The sequence below is a fragment of the Teleopsis dalmanni genome, chromosome 1 (assembly GCF_002237135.1).
Source record: "Teleopsis dalmanni isolate 2A chromosome 1, ASM223713v2, whole genome shotgun sequence".
Lineage (NCBI taxonomy): Eukaryota > Metazoa > Arthropoda > Insecta > Diptera > Diopsidae > Teleopsis > Teleopsis dalmanni.
The window spans coordinates 148,680,715-148,707,901 of record NC_051846.1 but is presented as its reverse complement, the minus strand read 5'-3'; the positions used below and the strand labels follow the sequence as shown (position 1 = coordinate 148,707,901).

General features: G+C 23.7%; 1 protein-coding gene across 8 annotated transcripts in view; it reads left to right on the top strand.

The window, feature by feature from the left end:
* The window catches only part of LOC119669294 (voltage-dependent calcium channel type A subunit alpha-1), a 73,311-nt gene that overhangs the window by 30,151 nt on the left and 15,973 nt on the right, over nucleotides 1-27,187 (top strand). For 6 of the 8 annotated variants that reach the window (XM_038079130.1, XM_038079127.1, XM_038079131.1 and 3 more), the window contains 6 exons: nucleotides 2,865-3,047; nucleotides 10,012-10,106; nucleotides 13,758-14,036; nucleotides 14,957-15,159; nucleotides 15,271-15,479; nucleotides 26,241-26,449. In XM_038079130.1, the coding sequence (XP_037935058.1) occupies nucleotides 2,865-3,047; nucleotides 10,012-10,106; nucleotides 13,758-14,036; nucleotides 14,957-15,159; nucleotides 15,271-15,479; nucleotides 26,241-26,449 (1,178 nt within the window). The remainder of the gene's footprint in view (nucleotides 1-2,864; nucleotides 3,048-10,011; nucleotides 10,107-13,757; nucleotides 14,037-14,956; nucleotides 15,160-15,270; nucleotides 15,480-26,240; nucleotides 26,450-27,187) is intronic. The other 2 variants (XM_038079134.1, XM_038079133.1) reach the window with 1 other exon arrangement.

Below are 27,187 nucleotides of genomic sequence, written 5' to 3'. Positions count from 1 at the left end.
TTCAAAGTTTTCATTTTTATATATTGAAATTTTTTTTTTTATTTTTTGTCTTTTTATTTATTTTTTATATTTATTATATTTATTCTGAAAAATGACAAACAAATAATTTTTATAATTTGATTTTTTTTTCTATTTTTTTTATTATTTTTCAAATTATTTTTTTTTTAATTTTATTTTTATTTTTTTTTTTTTAAATTTTTTTTTATATCTTTTTTTTTATTTATTCTGAAAACGACAAAACACAAATTTTATAATTTTTTTTATTATTTATCTTTATTTTTTTTATTATTATTTTTTTATTTTTTATTTATTTTTTTTTATTATTATTTTTTTTTACTTTTTTTATATTATTTTTTTTTTTTATTATTTTTTATTTTTATTACTATTTTTTTTTTATTTTTTTTTTATTATTATTTTTTTTTAAATATTTTTTTTTATTTTTATTTTTTATTTCTTATTTGTTATTTTTATATTTCCTGTTGAAAATAAATTTTCATTTAAAATCAATTAGATTTTATTAGAATATTTGTCATTTTTATTACTGGTATGAATACAAATATATAGGTCATTTCCTTTTACTAATTATTAAAATCAAAATTAATATTTTAATAAATATTAAAATCGACTTTAATGGTTAATGTAGACTTTTCACGAGATTTAGATCATTTTTTAATTTTTAAATATTATTAATATAAATAAAACTTTCATTTTAACGAAATTGGTAATTAATTTGAAGAAGATAGCTGCGATAGATGGGAAAATAGTAAGTTTTCTGTTAAAAATGGGAAAAAAGGCGAAAATTAAATAAGTAATTAAGTTATAGTTAAATTAATATTCCTATGGGAAATATTAAATTAGGTTGACGAAGATAAGGTTATTAAGATACTTAAAAAAATTGTAACGTTACGAAGAATATCACTGAATTCATTGATAAATTTTTAATTTTAATAGTGAATTTAAATAAGCATTTTTCTCTCACTTAAATTCTAGATATTTCAATTCGACAATAAATTAAACTTTTTATCTGAACGGAGTTTATTATTAAACTTCAGCTAATTCAGTGCTGATAGTTCTGATAAAGTACTGATAATTTTAAAAATCATTACACATAAAAATATTTCAAAGAATACAATTGACAATTTATAGACTATGGAAAACACAATAGTTTGAGTCACAAAATTTTATGTTAATAATTTTAATTTTCATTTATAGTATAAGTTAAAGTTTCAAGTTCATCGCTACGGACCCGGAGGTCTATGTATAGTAACTTTGTTGCCAACCAGTTGAAGTTAAAATACAATATATAATATTAGGATTCAAAAACCGATAATGCACATTGAGTAATAACATATACAGAACGCGTTATGGATAACTGAAAATGATCACGAAGCGAAAATCGTGTTATGCCACTTCTAAAAGTAACCGCAACGCATTGTAGTAATTGAAAAATAATCCAGAATAATATTGATGATATTTAAAAAATTATAATGATTATTGTTGATATTATTGATTATTGATAATGACGCATTGATATTAGGCAAATCATAATAATTTTTTAATATCATAACTATGATGTTTTATTGTTGATATAGTTATTATATTTGAATATTATTGTTAATTAATTAATTTTTTTAATATATTTTTCATTTCTTGCCATTAAAGTGAAACTAATTGTATTAATTTAAAGGTCTTTTTCCGCTAATAACCTATTTTTTTAATTCCTCCTTTTGTACCATGATGCAATTTTAGGAAAACTAGATTTATTTATTGATGATCTTAGTCATTTTTCAGAGTGTAGATTTTTACTACTATATATTATACACCGATCTAAACTAAACTAAGCTAATAAAATCTTTGCTAATAGATTTTCAAGTAGTTTTTTCTTTGCATACTCCTCTGTACTATATATAGTCTTATTTAAAATATAATATTTTCTATATAATAAATAAAAATTTTTTATAGTCAATTGAAAAACAAACAAATTAATGCAAATTAAACATATTGAATTATGTTAAGTTAGCTACGTCATGCCGTAATGCGTCCAAGTTGCTCTGCAACAAGTTTCCAAGTTTCACAGAAACATGTTGCACTGCAACTATAAAATGTTGAGTATTCAACGCGAAGAGGCCACTGCGAGGCGGTATGCGTCTTTGCATTAGCGTTTAGCTGATGCGTAAAATATTTTGGTCAAACATTTTTTAATACCAAAAACAATTTTAGTTATAAATTAAATTTTTTACATACGCAAACTGGTATTAAAAAATCAACAATCAAACAACAAAAGACTTCAACGCTGAGATTTTTTTTTTTTGAAAAATGTTAACAAAATTTCAAATTATTTCAAAAATTTAATTTTTATGTTTGTATTTATCGATAAGTATTTGCATTGGCTTTAAGATTAACTCATAAGTTGTTTCTTGACTAACCACAGAAAATGAAACTGCAACGACACAATTGAACTTAAACAAATTTGCGAATGTATTACTAACATATAATTTTTTTCTTTTGGCTCTTAAAATAATTGGTGTGTAAATTAGAAAATTTGTAAAATTCTTTTTTTATTTATTAGTAACTAAATAAAAATTTTTCTAACTTTTATAAAATTGACTGTATTTTTTATCAATTCAATCAATCAATTAAACAATTAATCAATTTTTTGTAAAATTTTTTTATTACCTAATTTACTTAAATTACTTAAATTAATTAAATTAATTTAAAATGAAAATAAAATTTAAGAACGTTGTTATATACGGTGAACGTACTAACATCAACGTAAAATCAACGTACGAAAAACTACACTTGCACAGATACACCTGAAATGCCACTAATGCATCTCTCATTTCTTGACCACAAATATTTTACAGTCGAACTCAATCAACGTTGGCTTCCTGCGTTTATTTCGTGCGGCACGTTTGATAAAATTGCTCCGACAAGGATACACAATACGAATCCTTCTATGGACTTTCGTACAATCATTCAAAGCACTTCCGTATGTCTGTTTGCTAATAGCTATGCTATTTTTTATTTATGCCATTATCGGCATGCAGGTGAGTTTCCACTATATATATATATATATATACATATACTTATATAAAAATATATATTTATATTATTTTTTAATATTATTTTTCATTTAACGAAATTATATTTCTTGAGTATATTAAGTTCTTATTTCAACATTAATATTAACATACAAGTTTTATGTTTTATAATCATATTATAAAATAATTAAATTATTTTTTAGAACATTAGGTGTTTTTAAACAAATAGAAATTTAGCAAAAATAAGAGTGTTTCACAGATTTATTAGGTTCATCCTTTAGGGATAGATATACAAATTATTTTTTTTTATTTTTTAAGACTAATCTATCATATTTTTTAGCTATTAGTATTTGTTACAAAGTTATATACAAATTTAATATTTTTAAATTAAGTTTAAGTCACAACTTTTAGATATAATAATTAGGTGACTCATAATAATATACAAATATTAGCTATTAGCATTATTATATAAAAAACTTGAATAGAAGTCATAAACAATTTAGTTTTTAATGGTTCCTGCATATAATATATGTAATATTTAATATTTATCATCACTTGAGCACTTTTACTCTTTATTAACTCGAGGTATCTTCAAAATCTTGAATGAGTAACGAAGGAATGACTAAGAAAATTTTCGAGACAAAGCCAGAGGGGAGTAGAAAAAGCGGATGACCGCGACGAAGATAGTTACAAGACGAACGACGAGAATAACACAACACAGAAAGAAAGTGAAATGCAGAGAAGAATGGAGGCGTATTGTAGAGGAAGCAATGGTCTATCCTGGATTGTGATGTCAAAATGATGATGATCTTCAAAACCCCTCTTTACGCCTTGACTGGAATATTGTTTATCATTTCATCAGACTAAGCAATAATTGACCTCAGATCTGCATACCTCCACGAGGAGCCTGTACCCATTTTGAGATTCGATAACGCGGTGTTGGTAAGCCTGTCAGTTTGCAGAGCTCCATCCTTTATGTAATTTTTGATCGAATCAATCTTGAGGTCCCTGAGGATATCATTCGTTCTAATGTACCATGTTATCTTGAAAAGTCTTCTCATAGCCTGGCTTTTTGCAATTTGTAGCTGTCGAATAGTAGCGTTCGAAGCTTTGTTAAACGCTACACATCCATATAGAAGTGACGGAAGAATTATTTGGTTATACCTATATTAGCTTCCTGTTCTTAGCATTAAGATTTTCATTTCTGAATAGCGGTTGGAGGTGATGAAGAATTTTAGCACAACTAATTCTTTTCAGTTGAACATGTTTAAGCCATGTCAATCGTTTGTCCAACGTGATGAAGATATATTAACGCTATCCTCCCAGTTTATTACCATATTTCGCACTCTCACTCTCGACGGACTCTGTCTCCACTTACGTGTAATAATCAGAGCCTTAGTTTTTTCATTATTAATTTTTATTTTCCATTTCTGGAAATACTCCAGAATGAGGTTTATATGCGCTTGAAGTGTGTTGAGACCGCATTTATCTGAGTATAACATACACGTTTCGTCAGCATATAACGCCAGAGTCGAGGGATCTAACATTGAAATTTCAAATGTATTAATGTTGTAGAGAGTGAAGGAATTTTATCAACAAATGAATTTAAATTTACTAATTAAAAAACTATATTCATGTATGCCTTTCATATAAAACTCAATAGTAATACAAAAATTAAAAACAAGGATTATGATAAATTAAGTTTATTTAACAACAAAATTCATTAATCTATGAAAACTTAAACATATATTTTAAATGAATATACAGAAGGCGTCTGCTTACAGTTGTCAGCACTTCCACTCGGAGGCATATATTGCCAATTATGAAGCACTCAAAAATTTTGCCGGGAGAAGCGTGTTGCTAACCTTTGTTATCCTTGTTAAATGATTTGGTTTTCCAGATGAACTTGAGGAGTTCCGATAAATTTGCTTTCGTTATCTCTACCAAGCCAGTGAAAAAGCAATTTCCAAGACATTGAAGTCATCTTGTCTGCAGTCCTGGACAGAGACACAGAAAGTCGTTGATGGATTGTACCTCCTCTTCATCTTGGCAACTCCTGCATAATTCACTTATTGGAACTCGCCACCGTTTGAGCATAGACACAGTGCCCCGTTTGTACTCCAGTAAGTACACGAACTGCAGGTATGCTAAAACCTAAAAGACTTCGTTTTATTTTTGTCCATACTAGGTGATAAGGTTCTAGCGACCTCACAGTCTTTGCGGTGATTTGTAAATTGTTAGTCACTGTATTGGTGATTTTCTCTAATATTCTAATCAATTCGCATATCAATGTTTGTATTAAGAGGTCGGCCTCTCTTGTATGCAGTTCAGAACCTCTTCTGGCCATCTTATCTGCTAGTTCATCCCCTTCAATATTGGAATGTTTCCGAGTAAGGAAGCATAATATATTTAAGTAAATAAAGACAATGATACAATAGCAAAATACATTGCAAAACCGGTTTCCACTATTTTATTTTAAGCATGTAATGCTATGTTTAGACTATTGTACTTTACTCGCTAAATGCAATATGTGCTGAATTTTTCATACAAAATCTATACAAATCGTTTAATCGTTTGCCGAAGAGATTGAATAAAGACATATATGAGAATACAACACAATAATTTGATGTTAAGCAATGGTCTTTCTTTATTATATTATATGGGTTTATATTATACGAGTTTATATTATTATGGTCCATAAATAGTCTATAACTATATTAAAAAGAAATTTTTAACAGATGAATTTATTCCTGTGTCCTACCTAGGATTTCAAGGTTGATTTCGATTAATAATATAATAATAATTACTAAATATATATTAAATGAGTTTAGTTTGTTTGTGTGCAGATATCACGAATTAGTTTGTCCACCTTTTTGGTTGTAGGTCTATATACCTCCAACATATGTTAAAAAAGTTTTTGAATGGAACTTGTGCCGTTTAAACATTCTAAAGCCGAAATAAATCATTTCCTTATTTATGATTTGTTTGCTATTTTAAACAATAGTAATTACTTCATATTTATTTCAATAGTAATTACATATTTAAAATATTAAATTAAACTCATTTTAATCATCATTTCATGGTTTGTGACACATCTGTCATATGGGTATACATAGGGTTAAGATATGTAGATATATTGTTTTTATCGTATAATGTTATTAAACATAATAAGTCGTTATGTTTATGATGAGTTCATGCTTTCCACGATGTCAATAGTTTTTATGTATATATGTACTTATATATAAATCCAATATATTCGAAATATTGAATCAAACTCATCTTAATCGTAATTTTATGGTGTGATATATAATAATCGCATGGGTTATGAAGGGTTAAGATATATGGATATCTTTGAGTATATGCATATAGTGTTTCAAGAGACCTTGTACCTTGTGTACTTGTACACAGATTCTTTTAATAAATTCATATATTTTTAGAAATAATTTAAATTGTTGTTTCTTCGTATTTATATCTGTCTTTTATCCATAAGGTAATTCACAATATTGATTGGTTTTCAAAATATAATTGTTATTGAAGAAATAAATGATAGTGCAAAATAATTAAAAAATTTTTCTCTACATTTTTAATTAAAGTCTAATATTACTCCATTCAAACATAATTATAATACATTTTAATTATTATATGCAGAAACCATTAAATTTAGAATATTCCAATAGATAATATAAATAGAAAAAATACATAGAATAATAGAAATGATAATAGTTTAGTTTATATGTTAATACAATTCTCACAAGTAAAAATATTAAAACAAAAAAAAAAAAAATAAATAAATAAGTTCTTACCATTATTATATATAAAAATAAGACACATTTAAAATAATAATCTGTATCATTGCAAACTATGTATGTATATATAAATTGTATTGTATATACGAAAAAGGTTTTTGGAAATATTAAATATGATCCGGATACACAACTCAACCGGCACAATAATTTTCAATCGTTCTCGGGAGGAATCATGCTGCTTTTTCGGTAAAAAATGTTGATTAAAACAAAGTATTGCAAAACAAAGTAATTATTTAAAAAGTACTTAAATTTTAATTAATTAAAGTAAACGATTATAAAATAATATAATATAAAAGTTATTAATTAATTTACCATTAAAAGATAGTTGTTAAAATAGTTGAGTTGCAATTTTGAAGTTGATTTATCATTATTTTATTGAGGGTTGACAGTTTGAGAATTGTTATCAGTAGTTAGATATTAAATATTATATATAAATTTGTTAGCGTTTATATAATTAAAAATCAGTTTAATTTTTAATGTTGAAAGTAATATTAAATCGTTTTTGAATGAATGCAATTATATGTATAAGTTACAAGTTCAATTCAAATGTTACTAGATATTTATTCCGAAAAAAAAAAATTAATTGTATTAATTTCTTAATGTATATACAAGTAATATTATTATTTTGTTTGTATCCCCAATTTAGTTAAAAAAAAATGTTACATCAATATATATATACTTATATATACCTAATACTAGTTACAAATTCCACTTATTGAATATTTAAAGTAAATTTAGTACAGTTTTAACAACCGAAACACAAAATTTAATTATAATCTAAATGACATTTTTGAAATATTTGGTACTATAAAAGATAAAAAAAAAAATACATTATTAAGCAATCGCATTATGTGTAAAAACGTAATTAAATATATATATTCCTCTTCACATTTTTAACTATATATTTCATAAAAACAAATATAATAATATAATTATCATCTTTAATCTCATGAAACATTTTATAAAATAATTATATAGTTACTTTAATACTAAATAATAATAATATAGATATATATATAATAATAATATATATATTAATTTATATATAATTAAAATTATTAGACTAATTAATAAAACATAATAACATATTGTAACAATATATATAAATAATAATAATAAATAAAAATACAATCAATAAAAATAATAGTATCTTTATTATTATTAATTAAAATAAAATCAATAATATTTAGTTCATTAACAAAACAAAAAAAAAAAATTAATCACAGTATTTAAAAATAAATACTTTATTAAAATAAATTTAAAAAATTATTGATAAGAGTTTCAACATTAAATATAATTTAGCAAAAATGTTATAAATGTAGAAATAATAAATATGAAATATAAAATGAAAATAGATACATAATCATATATAAAGCTAAAAAATAATTTAGTGATAATAATAACAAATTGTGATTATAATACATAGTAATTATACAGTCTCAGTCTTTTATCTTAAATATAATTAATTAAAAAAAAAAAAATTGATAATAGTCGTTAATTAAGCAAAAAAAAATGTACTTCTAATATTTGTTTTTAAAAAAATTTTATAAATAAAAAAATATATATATACATAAATAATATAAATAGTAAATGTATAGATAATTATATGAAGTTTTACCTAGAAATAACCTAAAAAAAATTATAACAAATATAATTATAATAATTTTTAATATAATTTTTTATCTTTAATATAATTAATTTCAATAAAATATATAATATAATTCAAATATAATATAATTAATTTCAATAAAATCACTAATTTTAATTTTATAAATAAAACAAAAAAATATAATTCAAATATAAATATACTTCTAAAATTTTTATTTTAAAAAAAAATTTATTTCATATATTAATTCAGTATAAACGATATTATTATAAAAATAATATAAAACCCACCTATAAATAATATCAGGGTTTAAACAGTAATGAAGAAACAACAACAAAAATATTTTAATTAATTAATTGAAATTGGGCTGACCATACAACGCTGTATCGAGTATTGCCAAGTACTTATTATCATTATTTTGGTGTTGTTTCTTCACTACTGTTCGAACTCTTTTAACTTATAAATAGTCTCTTTTTGCCATAAAATTAACATTATATAAATAAAAATTATAGCATATAAAATAGAATTATATATACTAGAAATATAATTCAAATGTAAAACTTCTTCAAATATTTTGATTTTAAAAAAAACTTATTAATTAAAATTAATTCACAATGAAAGCCGTTATAATAAAAATATTAAAAACTGTGGAAATAATAATAGTAGCATAAAAATAGAAATAAATATATATTGTTTAAATAAAAAAATGGTTTATTTAAAAAAAAATAAAATAATATTTTTGATTGAATTTTAAACAAAATAAAAATTGATTCATATCATAATAAAAAAGCCAACAAAGATATTAAATCGAAAAATTTAAAATATAAATAAAATCATAAATTGAAAAATAAAAATATTATTAAAATCTAAAAGCAGCTTAACTAATATAAAAATAAAATAATAAAAAAAAGTGAGAAAAAAAAATACTACATATTAATAATCGAATAAAAATGCTTTTGATGTTTTTCTTACTAAAATGCTGTTAACTTTAAAAAAATCATTTAAATAGTTTTATTAATCGATATTAAAGTATGTTAATATTTTTAATATTTAAAATTAAATTTTTTCAATTCAATTATTTTTATAGTACCAAATACGTCAAAATATATAAAAACATTTTGTTAAGTTTCTGCTCACTGCTCCCAAGTAAAAGCAAATTATTTCCCAGTTAGAGTTAAATAACAAAAAAAAAAAATTAATTTATTATATTGCAGATTATGTTGAATTTAGTTAAATTTTTAATTTATCACATTTTTCAACTAATACAGAAAATGTGTACTTACATAAATAAATAAATCCCATCCCGAACAGTTTGTGAGAGTTTACTGTAGTTAGTAGTAAGCTTACAGTATTATTTGGAATTATATAAAAATTTTGTATCTTTTTTAATGTTTATTTAATTTTAAAAAATCGACTAACATCAACACAAACACCCAAACATTTTTGAGTTAAATCTTTTTGGATTATATTTTTATACGTTTTTATTTTATATTACAATTAGAAAAAAATTAAATATTTCTTAACTAAAATTTTACCAACACATTCGATACGTGCATAGGTATTTGGAAATATCAAACTAGGTACAGTGGAAAATTCTATTACTAGGCACAACAACTTCCAATCATTTATACAAGGCGTCATGTTGCTCTTCAGGTATGTAAAAAAAGTATTCCAATACAGAACAATATATTTAAATACTTCTCAAAAAACAAAATAAAAATAAAATTTCTATTTTATCAGTTTAAAAACAAAATATGTTTTTAGCAAACTTAGATTTTACTGGGCATAGAATTTACAAAAAAAAAAAATTATAGTATATCTAAAGCAGGCCTTAGGCTATTGAATTATAGTATATAATTCTACATATATATAGGTAATTAGTGGGGGGACTAGTTTTTAGAATTTAATCATAGTTTTTATATAGAAAATGGGAAATTAAAATATTTAATAGCTTAGAACAATTTTTTTATTATATTTTATGTGCATTGAAAATAAACTGTTTCAGCAATAAAACACATCAACACTTCAACTCATGTTCATTTAATATATCAAAAACAATTATTAATTAATTTATATTAATGTGCTTGCATTGTTTAAACATTGTTAAGATTTAAATAAATAGTTTCATATTGCACTAAAGTTGTAAAATGTTACATATTATTGTTAATATTGCTCCCAAATATTTTTTATTTTAAATTATAAAATTTTTTGAATACGGAACTATTTGTGAAGTTACAGTGAAATTACAAAATCATAACAAATAATTTTTTAATAATAATTTAATAATAAATGTTAAAAACTAACATACAATTCCATTAATCATTTCGTTAATTATAAATTAAAAAGTATAAAAAAAATAGAAATAAATTTAAAGAATCAATATTACATAAATAATATTGTTTTACTTTTAAATAAATAGTAATTTATAAGAATTAATAAATTTTGAAATTCTTATATTTTTTTAATAATTCTAATTTTTTTTTTAATAATTTTAATAACAATATATTTCATTTTATAAATTTTAAAATTTTAAAAATGATCAAATAAATTAGTTAAACAAATTAAATTTATATGAATAAGTTTTTATTTTTTCAGTTTCACTTTTCTATAAATAATGATTTTATAACAACGAATAGGAACTGTTAAATTTTAAAATTTTATTTAGATTGATAATAATATTAATTACAAATTGAAAAAAAAATATTGTAGATTAAGAATCGAATCTTTCTATTGCAATACAAAAACGTTTAACTTTTCAACAACTAGTAATTAATTTTAATAATCAAAAAGGTACCATTTTTCTAAGAGATTGCATTAATTATAATTTAATAAATGATTTTGAAAAAAATAGAAAAGAATCAAAGTTAATAAATAAAGTTAAAGTTAATAAATAAAAATTAATAAAAATAAAAAATAAAATTAATAAATAAATATTAAAAAAAAAATAAAAAATTCAAATTAAAAAAAACTATATATTAAAAAATAAAAAAAATAAAAATTAAAAAATATATATTAAAAAAAAAATAGTTTTATATGATTAAGTTTATTTAATTATATTTTTATGACTTATGAGTAATTAATAGTGTTAAATTTTAAAATATTATTAAAATTTAAAAAAAACAATTAAAAATTAAAGTTAATAAATAAAAATTAATAAATAAAAAATAAAAATTAATAAATAAATATCAAAAAAAAAAATAAAAATAAAAAATTCAAATTAAAAAAAAATAAAAATTAAAAAATAAAAAAAATAAAAATTAGAAACATATATTAAAAAAAAAAATAAATATTAAAAAAAAAAAATTAAAAATTAAAAAATAAAAATTACAAAATAAAAATTAAAAAATAAAAAACTAAAATTAAAACGAATTAAAAAAAAAAATAAGGATTGGCTAATAAATTTTTCTGTTTTCAGTTACAATCTGGAGAAATTTATTGCAGTTTTTGAGTAATCAGGATATACATATATAATGACTAAGCAAAACTCAACACCACATAGAATGGCATTGCCATAAGAAAACTCAAAACTATAACACAGAAATGATGACAGATTTACTTATAAGATTTTTAACAGAATTTTTAATAATTATATTTAATAATACATATTCAATGAGAACTCATTTAATTGGATACTTCTTACACATAAACGTATAAAGTACTAATGGGAAGTAGTTTCTTCTGTCTAATTTTAAAAGAAATGAATTTCTTTAAATGAAGTATCTTCTTTTTTTAAATTAAGTAGCTATATTTGAAATTCAATTATTTTCGATTATACCGTATTATTAACTATTACAACGATAGTAAAGTTTTCTTTGTATGGCTTCTAAACTATTTCTGAAAAATATTTATATGTCAGCTCCATATATTCAACTTAAATACATTTTTATAGCCCAAGAAATCTTACACATTCTATTAAGAAGTGTTCGGACTTAATAAGAACCGCACTCAGCTGTCATTTTTTTTCTCTTCCCGAATCTAAATCAACATTTCGGAGAAATTGAGGTGCTTACTTGGATCAGCCTATGAAAAATGTGTGCTGGATTGGGTTAAATAATTTAATACTTCAATAAAAAAACACAGTAAAAATCAACAATTACGCAAATTTTATTTTGTCGGTACTTCATAATTTTAATTATTTATTTATTTTTTTTTAATGTATTATTTAATCACTCCGAACAATTTTTGCATATATTGTATTTGGTTTAACAACTGTTCATGTAGTTTTGTCGTTATTCACATTCTTTAGCTATAGCTCTAGCCAAGAAAGAAGTGGAACAACAACTTCCTAAAATTGTAAACTAAATAATATTTCATAATGAATAGAAGAGAACCAATGATTCCTAGAATTACCGTAACATTCTAATCTAAAATAATATCTAAAATAAAAAATATAAAATTAATTAATAATATAAAATTAAAATTGTAATAAAATAAATTTTTTTTATAATAAATTTTATAATAATTCTTCTTATTAAAAAAGGAGGATACTATTAATTAAATGGGTTTTAAAATTATAATTGATGATAAAGGTTTTTATTTTAATTAAAGTAAAATAATTTTAATTAAAAAAAATTGAATTGTCCAAAAAATTAAATTCTGTTAAATAATTAATTATATATAAATTTAATTACATAATAATTTTATTTAATTAAAATAAAAATAAAATATAAAATAAAATAAATAAAATAAAATATAAACAAATAATAATCATGATATTGCAAATAAATAAAATATAGTAAAATGATAATAAATGATAAGATTTCTTAATTTCACTGTACTTCATATTAAATTAATATAAATAGATTGTTGGAATGTGTAGGTTGACATTCGTAATAAGCTTAATACGTGCTATTTTACAGAATCAAAATACATATATATGTAACAGAGGCTCTGAATTAAAAAAACCAATTTGGCAAGCAAAATTTCAAATTTTTTTGTGGAATTAAAAAAAAAAACTCATTCACTAGTTTGATTTTAGTATTTATATAATGTTTTAACATAAAAGTACTATATATATTTAATATAACATTTGTATATAAAAAATTTTATATGTTCTAAAATTAGCGTTGAGATTTTTATTAGAATATTTTCCCTGTTAAATAGTATATATATTTTTTTTTCATTAAATTATAAAGATGCAAAATTTTTAAAGTAGACAATTCGTTTGTAAAAATTAATTTAGTGTATTTAAAAAATAAATAAATTTAATTAATTAATTAATTAATTAATCTTAAAAATATGCATATATATAAATATTGTAAAATTATGATTTTATATAAAACATTGCTAATAAAATTTTTGTAGATGTGCAACGGGCGAGGCGTGGCCGAACATTATGCTGGCGTGCCTTAAGGGGAAACCATGTGATGAGGAAGCCGAGAAGGGCAATGAAACATGCGGCTCTACGCTGGCTTACGCGTATTTTGTATCTTTTATATTTTTTTGTTCATTTTTAATGTTGAATTTATTCGTTGCTGTTATCATGGATAATTTTGATTATTTAACAAGAGACTCCAGTATTTTGGGTGCCCATCATTTGGACGAATTTGTTCGGATATGGGCTGAATATGATCCAAATGCGACGTAATTATCAATTTAATATAAATTTTATATAATAAATCTTTTTTAAAATTTTTCTTTATAAAAGTTGATTAATTTTTTTTTACAATTGTTGTGCTTTTTAAATAAATATTTTTTTTTTCGGTAATTTATACTAACAATATGCACTTAAGTATTTTTAATTAAATTATTTTTGTATTTAAGCTAATTTTAATTTTTATATTAACTATTTAATAAGTGTTCTAAATGTGTAAATTAGAATATAATTTATTAGGTTGTTGTAGTAATTTTTTATTTTTTTTAAATTTATTTTTTTTTAAATTATTTATAAAAATCAAACAAATTGGGCAGGTCTTAAGGCATTATTTATGTTATCTATGTATTTTTCTTATATTAAATGATTATTATTTGATCGTATTTGTTTCATATTATAAATGGTTTTGAAGGAAAGGTAAATTTATAACTAAAGTTATTTGTTAAAAGTTACTATTTAAAGATTCTTTTAAGAAAATTGTTTTTAATATTGCCAAAGTAAATTAAATGCCTTTAAAAGCTTTACGCTGATCTACTACTTTATTCCTGCTCATATTTGTACCTTTAGCTTATTTCAGTAATTATATCGTTATAAACTTATTAATTATTTCAACTACACTTTCCTTTTTATTTTTGGTAAATCTTCTTCTTTTGTATTAAATATTTTCCACGTCAGTATATTATATGTGTATTATCCTAAGTAGACTTTTGTACTAACTGTCTTAAATGTCTTAAATGTGTCCTTTTGCTTAACATGCATTGTATATATGCCACAAAATAAATATATAAGACTTATAACCCTATTTCGATATTAATCGATATATTTTTTTTGTATCTTCAACTAAATGAAAAACACTTGCCAAAAATCGTACGAAAAAAAAACCAAAATTTAAAAATGAAATCGTATTTAGTGGTAGAATACATTATACGGAAATGTACGATATGCTTAAGAATATGGATCCTCCACTGGGGTTCGGTAACAAATGTCCCAATCGCCTCGCCTACAAAAAATTAATACGTATGAATATGCCACTTGATGACGAACTGAGAGTACAATTTACGACGACTTTGTTTGCATTGATTAGAGAAAATTTAAGTATTAAGATGAGATCGGGTAAGCTAAATTTTTTTTTATCATATTTTTCATGAAAAAGTATATTAACACAAATGCTTTTTGATATATATATATACAACTATATTGTAATAAATATTTATTTCCAAACAGCTGAAGAGATGGATCAGGCCGATTCTGAGCTTAGGGAAACAATAACAAATATTTGGCCGTTACAGGCCAAGAAAATGTTAGATTTACTAGTGCCACCCATCGACCAACTGAATAAGGGAAAATTATCTGTGGGAAAGATATATGCAGGTTTTCTGATATTAGAATCATGGCGAAATACACGTTTCGGTCAAGTCGATTCAGGCATGCCGGTAAGTTGTAAATTATTCCAAATATATATTATAATATATTATTTCAAATTGGAAAAACAAAATTAAAATTAAGAAGCAAAAAAAATTAATTGTATAACAACATCAGAATTAAATAGGTATATTATAGAAATTTTAGGTATTAATATATATATATAATATTGACTCTAATAAATTGAAAACAAAATTAATTTTTATAAAAATGTATTATAAATGTTAAGTGTTAAACAAAATTGAAATTTGTGCATTAAATTTTAAATTTTTGAAATATGTGTGTAGCGAAAAATTACAGTTTTTTAATGTATATTAAATACTAAATTTTTTTTTTTATTAACAAAATGTATAGTTTCTTATTGGAATTATTTATAGTACTATGTTTTAACTGAATTTATATAAGGCAGGCAGCAAATTAAATATTTAAAATATGAAAAATGAAAATTTTGCATTCATAATGAATATTTCGAAAATGTATATAATAATGAAGCAAAGAAATACAGAAATATAATAAAAATAATTAAAAGTTAATTAATTTTATTTGAAATATTCTAAATAAATAATTTATAATAATAAATATTTTGAGTCAACCACATACGTATAGTCAGTGATTAAAAATAAAGTAAGCAACGCATATTTTTAGTAAATTTATTTACCCATTAATTTGAATATTAGATTAGATTAGATTTTTGAAATGGGTTAGGAACTTGTCACCGCGTCACTGCATCCTTTGAGGATTATTGTGACATACTCACTTCAGTTCCATAGACGAGTAGCTGTTAAGAATGCCAATATAACCTTTGCAGAGATGTTGCCTAATTCCATTATATCCGGATAGGCAATGGATAAGTACCGAAGTCTGAGTCTGGCAAGACTATCACAGTGACACAAAATGTGTTCTGTTATTTCCTCTTCTTCGCAACAAAGTCTGCAGCTATCGTCTCTAGTAATACCTAGATTCGATAGATGCTTTTTAACTCCACAGTGCCCAGTGAGGAATCCTGTGACAAGTCGGATACCACTTCTGTTCAGCATAAGTAGCTCCCTAGTTCTGACTTTTGATCGAAATGGCATGGATTCTTTGGCTTGTCTGCAGGCAATTGTATTATCCTAATCAGTCTGTGCCCTGGAATCCATATTAAGTGGACTTTGTTATTTTTAGCAAGGTCTTTGAGAAGTAGAAGGCATTCCCACACTAGGTTTGAGGTTACTCAAACGTGTAATATCCTCTATTTAAACATAATATGTAAGGATATACTCTTTAATGTTTTAAAAAATTTTAGTATATTTTAAAATTTTTTATTTCTTTTTAATTCAATACAATTAAGTTTATAAATATAAACTTATTCTAGATAGTAATTTTGAATAGCCTCTAGATGATAGTGTCAACCGATTCTCTTTATATTCAAAATTAATTCGTCTGGACTCACACAAAGTTTCATGGAAACTAACAGACAGACATGGCTAGAATAATTCTTATTTTATTATACTATAGTATGGTATATGTAGTATACTATGGGCTGTTAATAAGTTTGCAAAATTGTTATTTAATAAGGGATTTTTTACTGTACCAATAATTTTGGTTCGTTGGTTTTGTTTGTCTCTTCTGTCCAATTAGACAAAAAAGTAGAAGAGAATATTTAGTAACAAGTAGCACATAGACAATTTTTGTTACTATATATTTAGTCATGACCTATTAAGTTTAAAAACCAATCTGCACGATTTATAAAGCAGACAATTTTTTAAAAAATTTATGTCTGCCTCCTTTGGTCGTAAAGATCCGTAGCGGAATATCTCAATCTCTCCAGACCTATGCGTTTGCAAAAAAAGTGTTCAGTTGTTACTTTTTTCTTCTTATCTTTACAGCTGTTGCATATCTAATTGAAAAAGACACACAGTTTTTCAAAATGAAGTAGAAGAGTTATATAATTATGTTGAGGCTTTTCCGGGTTAGTGCATCTGGGCACTTTTACTCTTTGATAGCTGGGGGATTTCTGCAGAGTCCCACCCATCTCACTGACTAATTTGTGTATTCCTCATAAGCTTCGTGATTATTCAATGACTGATCTAACGTTTGCGCGGGGTGGATGCGGTTGGTGATTACTCTGAGATTAGATAGTGCTAAGTAGGGCAGTCTGACGGTTTTCGCATATAGCTTCAGGGTTCTGTCCCTTATGTATTTTTTGACCGGATCTATTCTAAGAGAGTTATATGATACAATTATCATTTTGGTATATTTTTCTAATGTCTTTAAAACTTTTCACTAAAATAAAAATTAATCACTGCGTTGTGTTCACTTATTATTATTACAAAAAAAAAAATAAACTGACAGGTTAACTTAAAAAGGCTCCTAAACAAAAAATAAATTTATAAATCAAGAGAGATTTCTGAATATGTCCTAATAAAGTAATTAATATTAAAATGACGTATTTTATGAATTTTTTAATTTAGTTCATAGATAGCAATCCATAAACTCACTAATTTCTAATAATACCTCATTTAACTATTGTGCAGTACGAACTTATGTGATCTAATATAAAATAATATCTAATATAATATAAGATCTGATATAAGATCTATTATTATGTTGAAGCTGTTTGAGCCAGTGCACTTAAGCACTTTTACTCTTTCTTAACTCGAGGTATTATTGAAACCCCTCTTTACGCGTTGACTGGATTATTGCTTATCACTTCATCAGACTAAGCAATAATTGACTGCAGATCTGCATACCTCCCCGAGGAGCCTGTAACCATTTTGAGATTTGATAACGCGGTGTTAGTCAGTCTGTTAGTTTTCGCAAATAATTTCAGTAATAAATAATTCAATTATTTTAAATCCCTTTATATCCTTTTACGATGTAATGAAAGGCTGACGTTATAAATGGTTATTTTAAATTCCTTTATATCCTTTTGGAATATAATGAAAGACAGACGCTATACGTGTTTATTTTGTTATAGTAAAGATTACCTACTTATCATGGCAGAATGCCAGTCTGATTGATAGGTATATTTTTATATTCTAAATCATTTCTTAATTAGGTACCAAGCAGTTATTATTTCATTCTATTCTGTTATTATTATAGATCAATTCTGTGTTTCTTTGCTGTAATGAAAATATTTTTCCATTAACAGTTCAATACTTAGCCATATATAAATTTAATTATATATAATAAAAATTAGTTTCAAGTTCAATGCAAAAAAAATCTCACTATTAGTTAATTTGTTTGCACACAACACAACACAATAGCTATATATATATATAAATTAAATTTAAAAAAATTTAAATTTATTTTTCTATATAAAAAACTAAACAAATTATAACGTAAATATTTTTCTTCACATCTTTGTATATACATTAATAATTAAAAAATGTATAAGCAGAATTGGAAGGAGGTATATAAAAAATATGCATCCTCAAAGTTAACATGTTAAATTAAATAATTTCCAATAAAGTTCAGTTCAGTTAAAAATATTTAAAATCAAATATGTATTCAATGTATTAAACATTATTTATGAAATTGAGGAATGAAATTTTATGTTAATAATTACGTTTGAAATATTTAAGTAATTTACTGTAAAAGAATAGAAGTAACATAAGTTAAATTTTATTTAATGACCATAGCAATTGAAGTATTTTGAATGCACAGTTTACGATGTGTTGTAATACAATAGTAAAATAAGTAGTTAAAATTATCAATTAAAAATATTAAAAAAAAAAAATAATAATAAAATTTGCAGTAATAAAAACAAAAAATAGAAATATTATTATAGCAAAATTATTATTCAATACGAGTACTTTCACACTACTAAACTGTGATATTACACTATTCAATACTGCAAACTTTATTAAAACAAATATGAAAATTTATATATCATATATCAATTATTAATTTTAAATGTTATTTATGTAGCTAAAGTTTTTCTGCAATGTAATAGTTAAATAATATAATTTTCTTTTTATGTACTTTTAAATTTATAATCCAAACATCAAACAACAATTTGACTTAACTGATATAAAATAAAACCAATTTGTTATAACATAACGATTCGTTAACATATATATAATACTATAAATATATATACAAATATATATATGTGTCTGAACACAAAACAATATAAAGCGGAAGAAACGTGAAGATGACGATGAACGCATTCATAGTCCGACGGCAGACGATCAGCCGGTACAGTCTATGATTTTGATAAAAATTAATATTTGCATAAACATTTTATTAGGAATATGCATTTTGCTAGCAACAGAGAATGTATATATAAATCCTTTTTTTAAAAAAAACTCTAACGTTTTTTTATTAAAATATTTTGATAATCCCAATGCCATTAACTTGTATAACTTTTTTCAGCTTTGAAATATTTTCCTGCTTTATAATGAAAATTTTTTCTAAAATGCATTAATTTATTTATTTAAAATTTTCTTTTTTCGATGATTGTGATGTTTATACGCAAAAAAAAAAAAATTAATAAAAAATTATCAAATATTTATGATCTATAAGAATTATTTTAATTTAGATTAAATTGAAATTACACAAACATTCGTATAACGTTAGGACCCTTTACATTTTTTATTTAGCATTCAAAAATTGCGCTAAAAAGTTATAGTGTTAAAGTGTTAAATTGCTAAATAAAAACATAATTTAAATATACACAAATTTTTCGTCTCATTTAGGCAGTTTACGCATTAAGGCTACAAATGAGAATATTTTAACATAGAAAGTTTTTTCATATAAATAAGCTCAATATTAATAAATCTACTGATTTAAGGCCAAGAAAGAAACAAAATAAAAACAAAAAGAAAAAAAATATAGTGTCAAAATGTTGAATTACTAAAAAAAAACAAATACACAGAAACTAATACCATGTTTCCACTCGTCTCATTTCGGCAGTTCAGCCAAGTACTTTCACATAAATGAGCTCAATATAAATAAATCTACTAATTTAAAGCGAAAAAAGAAACCAAAATGTTGAATTGCTAAATAAAAACAAATACACAGAAACTAATACCATGTTTCCACTCGTCTCATTTAGGTAGATCAGCTCATTAAGACCGCTAATGAGGATAAATAACCTTACCAAGTTCTTTCACATAAATGAGTTCATTATAAATTAATCACCTGATTTAAAGCGGAAATGTTAAATGCAACCCTTAAGAAAAATTTCCTACAAAGCAAATTACTCAAAATTTAACATATATTTAGTATGTTTTATATCTAAAATGTCAACAAACAAGCTGTTTCATCTGCATAAATCAGTTTATGCCAATGGAAACCACTAAAAAATATAAAATTGAATTTGACTGATGACAACAGCCAAATCGACCGTTCGAATTTAGCATATAGTTCATTAATTTGCCTAGTGGCATACTTATTTGCTAAACTGCTAAATTTTGATATTTCATACAGAATGTTTGACACAAATGTAAGATTTAGCAGTTTAACTATTTAGCATGAGCTTAAAATATAAATAAAAATTGTGGAAAGACGTATTATGCACTCGTGATAAATACTGCAAGAAAATGTTTAGAAAAGAAAAATTGAAAGAAATCACATATTATTTTATTAAAATATAAAATTGGCAATTACAAATAAAAGTAAAATACCAATAAAATAATTTTTATATTAAATATATAAAAATAATAATTTAAATTTATTGAAAAATTTAAGCAAAACCAACATTTTTCAAATTTTTTCAAAATGTTTTGTGGTTCTTTTTACATTAATTTATAATATAATGAATTCTATAGATCATAAACATTTGACAGCTAACCTAACTTTTGATTTATAATTTGAGAAAAGTTTACCAACTAAAGGAAAGCTTATAGAAAATTAAAACTCCAAATTCCCGATTCAAGTATATTCTTTGTAGACATACCAAGCTTAATAAAGCTTCTCCTCCTGTTTTAAAAATATTTTCGCATTCTCAGTAGTTTAATGAGAAGAAGACCTAAGTATCTGTAACTATATTGAATTCTATAAAAGGTAAATTCATTTTATTGACAGCTTTAATTAAAATTAGATATAATTTTTTAAAATAAAAATAAACCATGTAAATTTAGTTACCTTTAAACTTTTTAAATTTTATTTTTATTATAAATAATTAAAAGTGTGATTCTTTAAAGAACTCATTGAAGTAAAATTGTATATCAAATATTTTATAGATATTTTTAAAACTACTACCTTCATTGTATAATCGAATAATATCCAACATTGACCAAAGTGTTTTTTGATCTAGTACTCCTAAAATTCTATAAATTAAATAATTATAAAGCAAATTTAGTGAGTCATCATGACCTGCATTATTATCTTAACAAAATGGGTCTGCCTGGGAAGACAGAATATTGTATGCTTGGAGGTGGATGAGAGCTCTTGTGACATTCTCTGTGACTGTTCGGCTTTAATTTGGATTAGGAGGAGACTGTTAGGTCGGTAGTTTTTAATCTCGTCCGAAATTAAGAACAGTTGACATATTGGCTTTAATTCAAAAGTCGTTGAAAGTTAGGATTCTCCAAAGAGCTAACATAAGACACTTTTTATTCAAATGAAAGAGTGTCTTATATTCAGTAAGCAACATAAAATATCAAATATCAAAAAATGTCTTATTGAAACTTATACACAATTCTAATGTCTATTTCTATGAAAAGTTAATCAAAATGGGAAATAGTTTTTAAAACTTGATATTCAGCGAGAACAATTTTTTGGATATTTGTTGGAATATAGTATCTTTACTATAAATAACATAAATCTTTTCTCATACCTTGGACTTATTCTATCGTTTGTCGGTAGTGTTAAATATATCTTTTTTTCTTCAAAATATTACTTAGTTTTGTTTTGCAATAGCGAATAATATAAAAAAACTAAAAAGAATAAAATATTCATTAATAATCAATTAGTCTTCTATCTGTTAAAAAGAAAGAACTACGTTTTAAAGTAAATACAATGAACCCAATGTTTTCAGAATATTTTTTTTCCTTTTTTTAAATCTAAAGCCTTTCGTGATCGATATTATTCATTTTAGCTATAATTAATACTGACAGTAGTGTTTCCTTTCTTCAAAAGTAGAGTCACCTTTGATATTCTAAATTAGTGAGATATTTTCGACTTTGACAATATTATTCATTTCAATTCAAATTCCGACTATATAATTCTTTTCTTCCTTCCTTCTATAGAGGGTTTCTTTTTGTCTTGTTAAATCAAAGAAATATTTTTGGCTTAGACTTCCTTTCCATTTCAATTATAATCAATCTTAATCATAATATTATTTTCTTTCTTTTTTTCTTGAATAGTGGGCTCACTTTTGATTTCTTAGACCAATGATATATTTCCGACTTTGACGATATTATTCACTTCAATTATAGTTCCAACTGTAGTTTCTTTTCTTCCTTCGTTCTATAGAGGATTCCCTTTTGTTTTACTAAATCAAAGGAATATATTTCACTCTGACTATATTATCCATTCCAATTATAATCTATATCAACGTTAATGTCTTCTCCTTTCTTCCTTTCTTCAATGGTGGATTCGCATTTCATTTTCTAGAACAATGAGACATTTTTTAGATTATAATCATATTATTTATTTCAAATTTAATTTTGATTATACAGTTTTTTCCCTCCTTCCTTAGAGGGTTCTCTTTTATCTTCAATATCAAAGAAATATTTTTGACTCTGTCTATATTATTCATTGTAATTACAATTAATATCGACGGTATGTCTTCTCTTTCTTACTTTCTTCGATAATGGGCTTTCTTTTTAGATCAATGAGATATTTTCCATTCTGACTATTTTATTTATTCTAGGTTTTAAAACTGTGCTATATTTTTTATGTCAATTAGGATTTGTTCCAAAAATACTTTATGATAGATCTACAATACTGCAACGTAATCATTGTTTCAATCATTTATTATGCCTTATAATGGACTTGTCAATATAAATCTGGCTAGCTTATCGGCTTGCTCATCAACTTGTTAATTTCCCAAAACTTCTCTGGGGTCCGGAATCCAGTAAGACTTGACTAATTCCGAGTTGCAACTAACTGTAAAAGTTCACAACATTCAAGAACCTGCTTTGAATTGAAAGACTAAGAAGACAGAGCTTTAGAAGTAGCCTGGCTGTCAGAGTAAATAACAATTTTCGAACCAAACAGTTTTTTTGCTGATATTAGAACTTACGCATAAAATTGGTTGCATAAATTTCAGCTTACAGGATACTCGGCCATATGCCCATTGCCTCCGAAATGCTGGTGTTGGATCCATATACACTAGCACCAGTGTCTCCATCCATTTTTGATCCATCTGTGTACCAAACCAAACTTTTTTGTTTAATCTATGGGCCTCTGTTGTACCACGTGAAGCATGATGGTAGGTGAACCTCAAAGCCATGGAGTTTTGTTATATAGTCTCCATTGCACTGAGATATTTTGTGTGCTCTAAATGTTTTTAAAGTTGTTCCATGAACATAGTTAAGTTGTAAACACAGTACTTAGCGATGTGACTGTTTTTCTTACATTGATTATAAATGTCATATTATGGCCCCTTATATTTATAGGACTTGGCAGTGCATATAGCTATATTGTAGTACTACTTTCTACAAAAAAGCGTGGTCTTATTAGGCAATCTAATATTTCAGTTAGTATAGAAAGTCATTTATTCGACTCGTCTGTGTTCATTAATTGATAATAAAGCATATCTGTAAAGGTTTTAATATCATAATAGGTCTAATTCCTTAAATCAAGTGTGTTATAGTAGGTTAGTAGGGTATATTAGACCTAGGAATTTGCTTTTAGTTGTATATGATACAAAATAAAATATAAGAATGTATTTCCTTAACAATTCTAATATCTAATATCTATTCTTTAAAACTGTTTTTTCCAAAATCTGAAAAATTACGAATATTTCTTTTCCGTTTCATTAAAAACAATCTTAGCCTCTAGTCACACTGTGCGTATTCATCGTAAAGCCAATAAAATTAAATATAAAAAATTAAACAAATTTAACCGAAATATTGTACATACAAAACTATATTGTTTTTAATCCTAGTTCTTTAGAATTTCAAATGTAAAAATTTCCTAATTTACTTAAGACGTAACCTTTACTTAAAGTTAATTTTACTTAATATGTGTAGTTCCAATAAATATCATCAATCATCAAAACATTTGAAAGCGCAAATAGCAAACAAAATTTAATATTACTAATTGGACAGAAAAATATTTAAAAAAAAAAATAAATAAAATATAAAACAATATAAAAACAAAATATTGACTATTGGAACCCTAGAAGACTATCTGCGCTAAATTTATTTAGCATAGCTCACTTGACATTGTTTTCAGAGCACATTTTAATTGAGATGCATTTGCACCATTTTTCATTTATGAGAAGTTTTTACATATTTAATATAATTATTTATAAAAATAAATAATGTAAATTTTATAACAATTTTTTTTATTAGTAATGCTATGGTCTCATCTATACTTTTATATATACCTAAAATAGTTGTTTACATTATTTAAATAAATAGTTTTAAGCACAATTATAATTTAGTTTCAATGTAAAAAGAAGTTTAAACTTTCCTTATACACTTATACATAGAAAAAAATATATAAATTTTATATAATGAAAATTAGTTGAATAAAATTAGGCCAGTAATTAGTGTTCAAAGGAATAACGATGTCCTATATTTAAATAATATTTCAATATATTTTTATTTATAGATCATTTTGTTTAAAATTAAATAACAAAATTCTTAAATTTTTGGTTTTTTTTTTATTTATCAATTAAAAATTAATTGAGCATGTAAAAACTTACATTCAAAAGTTTAGGCATGTAAATTGCAAATTTAGTTTTAATTTTTAATTTTTAATTTAGTTTTTTACAAAAAATTATTTAATATTAAAATTTCACTTTGTTTGTCTAATTCACTTTGTAAAATTTTTTTTAAACGTAAACTTTAAAATCTTTCTTAACGTTATTAGTCATTTTTGGCATGCAATTATAATATAAACATACATAATAGAAATAATAAATAAAATAAAAATTTTAAATTAAAATTAAATACAATTAAAGTCCAAGTAAGAAATAGTTGAACTTAAATAGAAATAAATCACTTAGAAATAAAATATATAATATTTTGCTGCTAAAAAGTGACATTTACTTACTACTTTGTCGATTATGCTAGAAAACTAATTTGTAAATTTTTTGTAATATAACTTTTTTAAACTATTATATATATAAAAAAAATCGCATAACATTTTTCTAATTATTTTTTTTTTTTTGTCAAACAAAATATAATAAACATATAACATATCCTTATACAAATTTTAATTAAAGCAAATATCAATTTCTCTGAATGCTCTTTAACAACATTTTTATTTTATTTTCTTTGATGCCATTTTGTATGAAACTTACTCGTTACTCGTTGCTACTTCACCAAAATATATCGAATTTCACTCACATATACAACAACGCAAAATTATATTTTATGTATAAAAAATATTTGAAAAAAATATACAAAAATAAAATGCATTGAAATTACAACAAACTGGCAACGCTAACAACTTCATGGAATACAATTTGCACCAAATCATAAAAAACACAAATCTTTATTAAATGTATGTGATCGTTTCTGCAATAATATTCTATAACTAAATCACAACTAATAAATATTAATAAATAAATCAATAAAAAAAAATATAATAAAAAAATATTTTTGGAATATAACAAAAAAAAAATAAATAAATAAATAACTTTAAACATAACCTATAAAAAATAGAAACAAACATTCTTCAACTGCCTGCTTGATATGGCCGCCAAAGGAGGATCACGGCAAGGCTCTATTAGTTATGAGCCAAATGGTGATGGTGGTGCCAACTCACAAACGCATTTATTAACAAACTCAAATCATCATCAGAACGGTGATGCCGAACATAATAGTTTGGCAGCACTGGCACGCCGGAGTACGATCAGAAAACGTTCAGTTAGGTAAATTAAAACTGTAATATACGTCATTTTTAATACAAATACAGTACTAAATTCTTTTTATTTCAATTCATGTATTTTATATCATCATAGAACGCAAAGTGGGTCTTTTCATCAAATAATAAAATCATTTTCACAATACACAAATCATTTCATATACATAAACAAATGAAACTTTAATATTTTATTGGAGACTAAAAATATTGTACTCAAATGCAGATAATGTAGATTTGTTATTAATCGAAATTTTAGATTTTGAGGTCTAAACTATAAATAAGAAATCATATATTTAGGCAGAGATAAATAAAATTTTCGAAAATGTGGAACCCAATATTTATTAGATGACGTCACCTAAGGTGTGATCCAAAAGTAACGGGAAGTTTTAATGTTTCAAAAAGTATTCATTTTATTTTCAATAACTATACACTTCAAAACCCTAAATACTTTAAAACCCTAAATACCGTAAATACTTTAAAACCCTAAATACTTTACTTAAACTTATCCCAATCGATTTGGCACCTTACGACTTTATAGAAAAATTTTAACCACACCTAAGAACTCTCTAGCATTTTAAAGAAAGCTCTAGTTATTCCATAAGAGGCAGACTATCTTGAGTCAAAAAAAAATTGATAAGTCTAATACGACTTCTTCGGGTCAATAAATATTAATACAGACGACTCTGAACTGTAAAATGATGTAGTGATTAGTTTTACTAAGTAATAAATATATTTAGGATATCAT